Raw genomic sequence first — 12,025 nt, 5'->3', positions numbered from 1 at the left:
CGATTAACGATCTTTTATGCCCCGAAGTGTCGGGTCACTACAAAAGTAAATATGCACAAGATGACTATAACAGATATGCAAATGTTAATATGGAAGTGTGACAAAAAAGTGCAAGGATAGAATTATGAATGAAAATATTATGAATTATTTAGGTGTAACCCATGTAGGATAAGATTAGAAAGAAACGTCTAACATTGATTTGGTAATGTGAAGAAGATACCAAATACGACCACAATATGAAATAGAAAGAGTAGAAATAGGAGTATGTCATTGAAAACTTAGATACATGTGGTTAAAAAAGATACTTTAGATCTTGATTTCAGAGACGACATATGAGAAAATCGCTAGTTTGAATAATTAATATTGTTGCAGATCTACGACAAGAAATTACCCAACTTTTAATTTTTTTTAAATAAAATAAATATTTAGAAAAATCATAAAATTTTCGAAAATTTAGAAAAAAAATTTATTTATGCGTGATTATATTTTTAAATACCAAATTATTAAATTAAATATTAATTTAACATCATATAACAAAATTATTAATGCTTACATCAACATGTGACACCAGCTTCCTCTCATCAAAGTATCTCCAAAAAAAGAAACAAGTGTATCGTGTATCATCAAGCAAACTGCAGAACCCCTTGACGCACCAAATCCAAGGGAAGAGGGACTCCAATGACCTCTCCAAGTTGCTAGTCACTGGTAGAGATCACCAAAACCCTAGATTAAAAGTGGTTACCAATAATTTTCATAGTTATTTGTAATTTTCTTGCAACTTCTGTTATTGGATCAGTAGTCATTTGAAATCTGAAAAAAAAAAAAAATGGACATTGAACAAAAGCAAGCGGAGCATATAGACTACTTTGTGAAGCAGGCGTCGAATCTGAAGGGCTCGGCACTGGCTAATGTGATTGTGGAGGCCACCTCTCACCCAGCCCTCTTTGCTTTCTCCGAGATTCTTTCAGTACCTAGCATCATCGAGGTATTACACTACGTGCGTGCGTTCGATTGATTTTGTTTCCTGATGTGTGAAATTTAGACGTATTCTTGCGGCATGTGAGATCTTCTGGGTTATGATTTCGATGACGCTCGTAGTTTTAGTAATTTAGGTTGTTGAAGAGCTCGTATGTGTTTTCATACTTTTTTAATTATTTTGGGACAGTATCGTGGTCGTGCGAGCTGATGGGATTGCTAGTAGAGATATGCTCTCAAAATCATTTCAGTTGGCTGAGGTATTAGGTGCTAGATTTTTACCTAAAGTGATTGATTTAGTGGGGGAAATCCTCATCTTGAATGGGTCTAACCATAATTCTTTGCAGAGTAGCACGGTCAAAGTTAAGCTTTTGGGCTTATGTGATTTTCTCTTTTGGGGGCTTATGTTAGTGTGACTTATTATATAATCATAAAAAACTTTCAGTACCGATTGATGGAGGATGGTCTGGAATCTTTTTGGTGACAGATTTGTTTGTTGTCTGAGATGCTTTCTTTTAAGACTGCAACTGAGGCCTTTTATTTTACTGATATATGAGTATTTCATTCGATTCGCTTGTTGTGTACCTTTGTAGGCTTGTTTCCCTTATACGTATATTAACCTTTTGCCTTTTGGAGTGATACTTCTATTAATCCCTTTGTCAATGGATATTGGAATTTAAATGGTTTTCTTGACTTATTCTATGATATGGGTCGTCATTCAGTCTGGAGTTGCAAAGTTTCCAGCCTTATGTTTCCCAATTTTTTAAGTCATAAATTTTTATCTTACTCCAAATTCCAAAATATGCTGAAAGATAATAGTTTGTAAAGCTAGGCAGTGCAAACATTATATTTTGTATGAAATGCTCAAGTAAGTTTCACACGTTGCTATCTAAAAGATTAAGTAATTGTCAATGGTATCAAACAAAAGTTGAGAGCAATCGTTATAAATCTTTTGCTTCTTTCTTGTTAATATGTACAACTTGTCGGCTATTTGAACTTTTTCCTTGGTATTGAAACTTCTGAAGAAATGCTGTTTATTTGTCAATATTTCTTAATATTTGGACCAATGTGCAGCTTGAAGGAACTGAGAATATTATTTTCCTTGGTTTGCTGCGGATGTTTGCATATGGTACATGGAGTGAATATAAAAGTAAGTGACCAATCTGTTAAATTATCAAATTTCTCTGGTTTTCACTTTTATGTCTCAGATTTGCCTAAATTAATCAGTAAAATTATCCGTGGTTATAATATTGTTTGGACTTATGTGGTTTCTCAAATCTCAAAATGTCTTTGTTGTGCATAGAACTGTTAATGTTAGATATAATGTTGAATGACGCGGCTTGGTGATTTATCCAAGGATTAGTTATACAAATTAGTTGTGCTGCAGGTGATGCTAGCAGGCTTCCACAACTGGTTCCGGAGCAAGTCCTCAAGCTAAAGCAGCTGACAGTGCTCACTTTGGCAGATGCAAACAAGGTTCTATGACTTCTTTTTTCTAGTGGGCTCGCCTATGGTTGCGCCGTTGTGTGTTGGTTGAAAATTTGGGAGATTTGATGGCGTGCTTATGTTCTTGATTCCTTTTTATTTGGTACTGGTTAAGACTGGTCTTTGACTTTCCTGTCTTTTGTAATTGTTTGCTAGCATAATCATTTTTGGCCTTTGGACAGGTATTGCCATATGATACATTGATGCAGGAGATGGATGTTGCCAATGTTCGTGAATTGGAGGATTTTCTCATTAACGACTGTATGTATGTGGTAGGTTTCGTTTCGCTATTCACACCTGACCGACCAATACATTGACTCTTTAAGTTTTGGACCTTTGGTTCCTTAAGATAACGGGTTTGCTTTAAAAAAAAATGTATTTTTGCATTGTTTGTTTGCAATGTTTTGTTTCCTTTGCACAAGTTATCCATCTTGTTCATTATATTACCTTTTAAATTTATATGCTTCATATTTCATATATTTAATAACAGACCCATGATATTGACAGTAAAGTAGACAAAGACATTTATTTTGAAGAATTTTTTGTATATTACATACTAATTTTTGTTGCTCGTATGAACAGGGGATAGTCAGAGGAAAGCTGGACCAGTTGCGACGATGCTTTGAGGTCAATATTATAGTTTTTTAACCTCCAGTACAGATCGCTCATTTAGCGATAATTAATTGCTAATCTAATGTTTGTGTGAGCTTGTAGGTGCAATTTGCAGCAGGGAGGGATCTTAGACCTGGACAATTGGGTGGCATGATCAGAACGCTGGAAAATTGGTAATATTTCTTCCTGAGAGGGTTAAATTTTTATTGATTTTGTTGGTACCTATGCATCTTTTACTGCTTGAGTTTCTTAATATAGATTGATATACACACACACACTTGTATATATATATATATACTAGAAGACATGTACGTGCGTTGCACGTGTGGAACATACAAAGATGGAACATACAACAACCATAATTTCTGAATTTCTCATGATATATTTTGAAATTATAAAGTTCTATACATAAATCACGTCATTGAAAAAGTAGCTACAAGTTCTACAAATATTCATCGAAGGAAATTTGACAGAGATAAAACATGAAGATAATTGTAATATTTTTAAAAACTTTTATTTTTCGAACAAAAAAATTATTTAAAAAACATAAAAAAATTTAAAATCTTATAAATCATTTTGAATAACTATGATGTAAGACTAATTTGTTTCACATAAAAAATATTTGAATTCATTCTTTTTCCTCATTTTCTATCACTTTGATGTATATAAGAGTAATTATTACACGTAAAATCAATTTAAGCTCGTTTTCATTCTTTTGAAGTGTTCTCTCATTGCACCAAACAATTATTTGAGTTTTTCATGCATAAAGTTTTATGGTCAGTGCAATTCTCATTATGTTCACAATTAGCTTTGTATATGGCTTTGCATGGTGTATCACAATTATAAGAAATAAAAGTCTTGCTTTAGATAACAAATATAACATTTGACCTGAAGGTCAAGAAATGTTTGAACTAAAAGATTAATCTTTAACTATCATTCAATTTTGTTGGATTAAGCGTGCATGAGTGAGAGTAGTACTGAGATCGATGAACTCTTAGGAAGTTCATGTGTGTACTACAGAAATTGTGTTTCTTATTTTAAATTCTATTAAAGATATAATTTTTTTTAAAAAAAATGGATTGTAAATTTTACTCCAAAATAAAATTTCATTTTTCTTTAATTTATTGTAAAATTCATTAATATCTGAAAAACAAAAAAAAATGATGTATTTATTAATACTATATAACGAAAATAAGAACATACAAGTAAATTCACACAATATACGTTATTCATGGATGCTAATTTACTCAAGTTAAAAATAAAAAAATGGCACAAAAACTAATTTGAGGTTGTTTCACAGGTCAATTTTGTGAAACATGTCTCCTATCCGACTCGAATCATGAAAAGACATTGTTTTTACTCCGAAAATGGACGAGTCAACCTATCTTAAAGATATATATCCATGATACCAGCTCACAGAACCCCTACTCAAAATTAGAGAACTATAAAATTTTTAACAAAAATATATATTTCATTTTCATTCGATTTATTTTAAATTCATTAATTAATGAACAAAAGAAATCAAACGAAGATGACATCCAAAAAAAATTAAGATGGAGTTCATAAATTAAATAAAAAGAAAAAGGAGAGAAATCAAACAAAAATAATTATTTTTTAAATAAGGATATAATTCATTTTTAAAAAATGGAGCGTAAATTTTATTATTCTTCTATTTATTTTAAATACTATTAAATATATAGATTTTTTTTAAAAAAAATAGAGTATAAATTTCATTTCAAAAAATGTGGTTACGTTTCATTTTTTCAATTTATTTTAGAATTCATTAATAGCTTAGAAAAACAAACAATAAAACATGTATTTATTTTTATTATTTTAAATTTCTTTAAATATATATATATATAAATGTTTTTTAAAAAATAGAGTGTAAATTTCATTCTAAAAAATGAAGGCTAAATTTAAATTTCATTCCAAAAATTGGTGGCTAAATTTCATTTTTCTTCAATTTATTTTAGAATTTATTGATTATTAGATGGAAAAAACAAATAAACAAACAAAGAAACATGTAATAAATATTATTATTTACATTATTCATGGATATTAATTTACTCAAGTTAAAAATAAATTGGCACAGAAACTCCTATGAGGTTGTTTCGTGAGTCAATTTTGTGAAACATATCCATATCCGACCTGAATAATGAAAAAACATTGTTTTTCAATCTAGAAATGATTGGGTTGACCCGTATCAGGGATATATATCCATCAAACCGTCTCACAGAAGACCTACTCAAAAATTGGAGAACTATAAAATTTTGAACAAGAGTGTAAACTTCATTTTTCTTTGATTTATTTTAAATGTATTAACAGTAATTAATAAAATATGTCAACTCATCTTAGAGATTATTTTTACTTGATACCGTCTAGAGAACTATAAAATTTTGAACAAAAACATAAACTTCATTTTTATTCTAACAAAAAAAAGAGATAAATAAAACAAAAATAATTATTTTTAAAATAAGAAAATAGTTCATTTTAAAAAAAATGGAATGTAAATTTCATTATTCTTCTATTTATTTTAAATTTCATTAAAGATGTAGTTTTTTTAAAAAAACATAGAGTGCCAATTTCAATCCAATAAGTTGCGACTGAATTTTAATTTTTTTTCAATTTATTTTTAAAATCTACTAATAGATGAGAGAACAAACCAAAACTTGTATTTATTATTATTGTTCTTTTAAATTTTATTAAAGATATATATTTTTATAAAAAAAATTGAGTGCAAATTTCATTCCAAAAAATAGAAGATAAATTTAAATTTCATTCTAAAAAATGGTAGCCAAATTTTTCGTTCTAAAATATGATAGTTAAATTTCATTTTTTTAATTTATTTTAGAATTCATTAATAGCTAGGAAAAAAAAACATATATTTATTATTGTTATCATTTTGAATTTCATTAAATATATAAGTTTTTTTTAAAAAATGAAGTGCAAATTTCATCACAAAAATTTTATACGTTATTATATAAGTTTTTTTTATGCATCTTAACATCGATAAATTCACTAAAAATATATTCATTTATATTTTAATTCTCGCTACCACATAATTCTGATTTCGCCCCAGACTTTATGTATTTGTTTGCTTGAATTTATTGTTCTTCATTTGGCCAAGACTCATAACATGTCAAACATGAAAGTGAATATTAATTTAAACAGATTATAATATTTACATATTGTAATAAATGTGTTTACCTCTCAAGATACTGATAAAAATAACTTAAAAATAATATGTTGATGAACATATTGTCAGGAATCCAAAAACACAATTCAAATATCAAATTTGAAACTCGATTTTCAGTGATTACCAAAATATCTCAACAACCAACAATTTGTGGACAAGACAGTAACATCACAATTTTAAAAAAACAAACAAAAAACTTATATTTATTATTGTTATCATTTTGAATTTAATTAAAGATATAAGTTTTTTTAGAAAATTTATTATTACTATTATTTTAAATTTCAATAAAAACATATATTGTTTTTAAAAAAAATGGAGTGAAAATGTCATTCTAAAAAATGGAAAATAAATTAAATTTCATTCTAAAAAATGATAACTAAAATTTTCATTCTGAAAGTTGGTAGCTTATATATGCTCTAAATTTTATTTTTCTTCAATTTAGTTTAGATTTCATTAATTGATATAAGAAAACAAAACAAAACAAATGACATATATTAATGAATATTATTGTTGGTAGCTTATATATGCTCTAAATTTTATTTTTCTCTAAAATTTATTTTTCTTCAATTTAGTTTAGATTTCATTAATTGATATAAGAAAACAAAACAAACAAAATGACATGTATTAATGATTATTATTTAATAAAGATAAGGACGTAGATGTAAATTCACAATTCAAACTTATATATATATAATAGTAATAGACTCTAAATTTTATTTTTCTTTAATTTAGTTTAGATTTCATTAATTGATATAAGAAAACAAAACAAACAAAATGACATGTATTAATGAATATTATTTAATGAAGATAAAGACATCAAAATGACATGTATTAATGAATATTATTTAATGAAGATAAGGACATAGATGTAAATTCACAATTCAAACTCATATATTTATAGTAGTAATAGATAATAGATAGATTATTGTCACCTTCATCACTATATGTTTCTTTTATGTTAGTTCTTCTTGTAAAAACATGTTATAACTTTTATTAATTTTTATAAATTGCTTCAACAAATAAACTTTTAATTAGTTTAAACGACCTGTTATTGCTTGTGATACTTCAAAATGGGACGATATTCCCACACATAGTATTGTCAGGGAATGTGGCATTCCTTGAGGCTTATATCCCGAGTTGGGTGCTACAACAGAATTTTGGAAGGTAACTGATTATCGAAAGTAACTAATTCAAGACTTATTGATTAATCTATGGGAATTGAATCATCAAAATTGAATCAGTCAGGAAAATTCAACGGACATTTCTGAAAGTTTCCAGAACATTCGTTTAAGGATCAAAGCTCAGTTGATGATAACATATGAGATATTTTTCGTACATAACAACTATTTAATCCATTATTCATCAGAGTCTATGTGCACTACCGAATTGTACTATTTTTCAAAATGTACAATCACATAGAAAACGACTTCTATATTTGAAGTGACTATCATATTAAAAAAGTTTAACGTTGGAATTCATGCCTATAAATATATCAGTTTGAAGATGTTTCAGACTCTACATCACACACTCAATATTTTGTATTCCAAACTGCTAAGTTCTTCAAAGCCCAACTGATTGTTCATATTTTGAAGCACACACTTGAGTGTTAATATCATATCATTGGGGATCATTTGGGCTAGTGTATAGTCTTATTGTACAGATTGTTTAAGTTGTGAGAATAGCTAAGAGTCTCAGTAGACAAAAAATAAGCTCTACTAAAGTGGGTTATTGCAAATTGTTGTAATCGCCAAAGTCTTCTAGTGGAATTATTTCGGAAACGGAAGAAGGGATGACATATAATTTGTTCAAAAATTCGAATATCAAGAAAAATTTGTCTGTGTATTTGCATTATTTCAGCTTTTAAGCCCAAACTGATACTTAGCCTTGCCACTTATGTACAAATTGATTCAATGTGCTTATTTCAGTGCAGTGTCCAACTTCTTGTTTACTAAAGCCCAACCGACAAGAATTACAATTAAGTATTGTTAACCAACCCGAATTATTTTGATAATATTGTGAGATTGTTTATTCAACCACTCATTCTAATCAATTTTTCGATTCTAATAATTGGTATCAAAGCAGGTTAGTTTTTTTCTCTGAACACTATGCACATAATGACCTTTTTCAGCAAGATTTTCCAAAGAAGATTTTGATGACTGAAGATTAGAATGTATTCTCATTTATGTGCACAAGATAACGATATGTGGTACATTATTACTGAGAGACCAATGAAGATTTTGAAGCTGAACACAAATGTTGCTATATTTAAGAAGGTACACCACAAATGATTGAAAAAATGAGAATTGAATGAACCAATAAAGATAAAAAGATAGCCAATTAAGACAATGTGGCTAACGAAATATTGTACAAAATGTTGGATGAGAACACATTTACCAAGATTAAAAATATGGTCAAATGCCAAACATATATGAGATAAGCTAATTCAGCTCTGTGAAACACAGAAGAAGAATCTATCCGTTGTCATATAGAAGTATGAAAGTATCAAGATAAAGCAGGATAATCAACGTCTTATTTTATGAACAATCAACGGCATAATAATCGAATTGTCTGCTCCAGGTAAAAAGTACGAAAACAAATAAATAGCTTTGAAGGTAATGAGGGCACTCCCAAGAGAATGAGATGCCAAAATCATGGCTATGCGAAAATTAAATGCCCTGAACAAGATTGAATTTCATGATCTGTTCACAGATCTTAATTATGAGTTTGAATTGGAGTCGAAGACTAATGGTAGGTAAACTTCAAAAGTAACTAAAGCACTTATTGCTACAACAATCGAGTCATCAGTTTCCAAAGAAATATCTGACAAACAACTGAATGATGCAATGTCATTATTCGTGAAGAAATTTGGGAAGTTTCTGAGGAAGAATCATGACAACTTTCAGAGTCCTAGTCCAAAAAATCATTACAAGAAAGAATAAGTTGATACGGACAATGCATGTTTAAATTGCAAAAGAATTGACCACTTCATAGCCGACTACGACAATAGGTTGGCTGATAAGGTCAGAAGATTTCATAGGAAAAAAAGACATAAGGATGACAAGTAGACATTACTGGTTGAGGAAAGTAAGAGCAAGTGGCCGGATTCTGAGTCTGATTTATAAAAATCAGAGAGTGCCAGTAATAGCAGTGATGAAGAAGAGGTTTAATGCCTTGTTGCCGATTCCGAGATGAAATCAGTTAGTGACTAGATATTTGATTTTATCTCTGAAGAGAAATAATATTCTCGACTTTAATTGTTATAATTCCCTAGATTTTTAATTATTTCTCTAAAAATATTTTTCCTTGTTGATTTGATTGAGTAGATTATTTTATGTGATTTTGTCTTTCTTAGATAAGGAGATAATCATTCAAAAGTAGTCTATATATGTTTTTATTGGAATGATTTAAAGATATATGATATCAATGGTTAAATAGAGTTTATTTATAATAAAACTCTTACTTTTCTTATGATATATGTTTCCTTGTAGAGATAAAAGTCTACATCTATAAATTAGAGATCAAGGACATCATTGGGTGGCTCTCTCTGCTTCTTCATTGAGAATAGTCATACACACACTTGTGCATGCCGAGAATATCAAGGCAATAATTCGTCAAGGATCGTGCTGTTTGTTGAAGAGTGGTGATCACGTGTTGCCTTGAGTGTTGGGAACATCTGCATACAACATCCGTGAAGAAGTTGCCTGAAGATCGTTTTCGTGGATTCTTTTTTTGGCATCACGTTTTGCTTTCTTGTTTTAGTTTTTATTCTGGTTATTTGTTTTTAGAAAGCTTTATTTTCTCAAAGTGTTGAGAAAATTGATTTTCGTGAAAATCACTAGTGATATGTTTTTGTGTAAACGATTTGGTTTCTAGTGATTAATTTTTGCCATAAGGCACCGCACAAGTATTTATACTTGTGCATATTTAATCTTGTCAATTTATTCATTTAAAGTCTATTTGTGTTATAAAAGTTAATATTCCGCTGCATGCTGTCCGAGATGTTGTAACATCTGGCACAACACCTAATTCTGATAAAACACAAATTTGCTATTTTAATTGTTGTTTACGTATTTATTCATAACTGTCAAACAACATAATTCCTAACAAGTGGTATCAGAGCCTCCACTTGATATACTAAGTGCTGATTCTGTTTTTTTTTTGTTTTTGTTTTTGATTGACAGATATATTCAAATGGACACATCACTCACCAATGCAGTACTTCGACCACCGGTCCTCGATGGTACTAACTACGGTTTATGGAAGGTAAAAATAAGGTACTACATAAAATCCATAGATGAACGAGCATGTCAACGTGTCATCAATGGATGGACTCCACCCAAGAAGGAAGACGAAGACGGAGACAGCCTGATAAAACCAGAAAGTGACTGGACTGCTGATGAAGTACAAAGTTCGAATCACAACTCAAAAGCACTGAATGCGATCTTCTCTTCTGTGGACATGAACATGTTCACCTTGATTACGAACTGCACCTCTGCCAAGGATGCATGGGAAACTCTTCAAAAGCATTGTGAAGGCTCGGAAAGTGTGAGGAGAACAAAGTTGAGAATGCTTACCTCAAGGTTCGAGAACCTGAGAATGGAAGAAAACGAAACTATAACAGATTATGATCGACGTCTCAGGGAGATTGCGAATGAAGCTTTCAGTCTAGGTGATCCCATATCGAATGAAAGGTTGGTCAGCAAAGTTCTCAGATCTCTACCCCAGAGGTTCAACATAAAAATATGTGCAATTGATGAAGCTAAAGACACAACTTCAACGGCACTGGAAGAATTAATAAGTTCACTCCGCACCTTTGAAATGAACATGGATATGCAGAAGAAAGACAAGGGAAAGACTATAGCATTTCAAGTCTCTAATGACTCCTATGATGACCTTCTTCAAATATCCAAAGAAGTTAACGAATCCGACCTTTGCGAAGATTCAATCGCTTATATCACAAAAAAAATTTGGAGATTATTTGAAAAGAATCAGAGATAAGAAAGCTGGACAATCCTCAAAATTTCCAAGTCTTCCTGCAGCTGAAAGGCCACAAAAGCTCCCTGCCAAGCAACAATTTCAACCAAGGGATGAAGGCAAGGGACAATACAATTCAAAAAGGTATGATTCAGTGCAGTGTAGGGAATGTAAAGGCTTCGGTCACTACTCCAATGAATGTGCCAACAGATTGCGAAAAAATAAAGACTACAATGTTTCCCTAAGCGATGAAGAATCTGATGTGGAGGAGAAACCCACTGAGGAAGAAAATCATACCTCTCTGACTGCATTATTGACAGAAAGACGCTGGCTGCAGGTGAATCCTTTAGGTGTTGCCCTAGGTGTTGCCACACCTGGCCGCAACATCTGCGAAAAATCAATCTGTTTAAAATCCACAACTTCTGGAAACTCAAGTGCGGATGATGATTTGGAAGCTGATGATGAAGAAATCACTCTTGAGAGTGTACAAAAGCTATATGAAGAGCTGTTTGAAGATTGGACCAAAAGAAACAAGCTGAATTCTACTCTTATGAAGGAAAACACTGATCTAAAAGCTGTGGTTGCCAAACTTGAAGTAATTCTGAGCAAAAAAGATTTGGAACTATGCAAGACTAAGGATGAGCTTCAAAAGGCAACTGAAACCTTGTCCAAGTTCAATAAGAGCACATCAAAACTTGAATCCATACTTTTGATGGGAAGAGATGACAAGAAATGCTTAGGCTTCAAAGACAGTGTGTTTGAAATTGGTGAATCTTCCAAGTC

General features: G+C 30.5%; 1 protein-coding gene across 4 annotated transcripts in view; it reads left to right on the top strand.

Annotated features, from left to right (window-relative positions):
- Window positions 1-572: 572 nt before the first annotated feature.
- LOC140989045 (COP9 signalosome complex subunit 7-like) overlaps window positions 573-12,025 on the top strand; it is a 16,043-nt gene continuing 4,590 nt past the window's right edge. Inside the window, exons 1-7 of one of the 4 annotated variants that reach the window (XM_073458211.1) lie at window positions 573-705; window positions 800-985; window positions 2,050-2,125; window positions 2,363-2,451; window positions 2,643-2,732; window positions 3,043-3,087; window positions 3,175-3,245. In XM_073458211.1, the coding sequence (XP_073314312.1) occupies window positions 827-985; window positions 2,050-2,125; window positions 2,363-2,451; window positions 2,643-2,732; window positions 3,043-3,087; window positions 3,175-3,245 (530 nt within the window). In that variant the 5' untranslated portion in view covers window positions 573-705; window positions 800-826. Of the gene's footprint in view, window positions 986-2,049; window positions 2,126-2,362; window positions 2,452-2,642; window positions 2,733-3,042; window positions 3,088-3,174; window positions 3,246-12,025 lie in introns of all 4 variants that reach the window. The other 3 variants (XM_073458210.1, XM_073458209.1, XM_073458212.1) reach the window with 3 other exon arrangements.

Source organism: Primulina huaijiensis, chromosome 11 (genome assembly GCF_012295235.1).
Source record: "Primulina huaijiensis isolate GDHJ02 chromosome 11, ASM1229523v2, whole genome shotgun sequence".
NCBI lineage: Eukaryota > Viridiplantae > Streptophyta > Magnoliopsida > Lamiales > Gesneriaceae > Primulina > Primulina huaijiensis.
The sequence above is the reverse complement of the archived record's forward strand: the minus strand, read 5'-3'. Positions and strand labels throughout refer to the sequence as shown.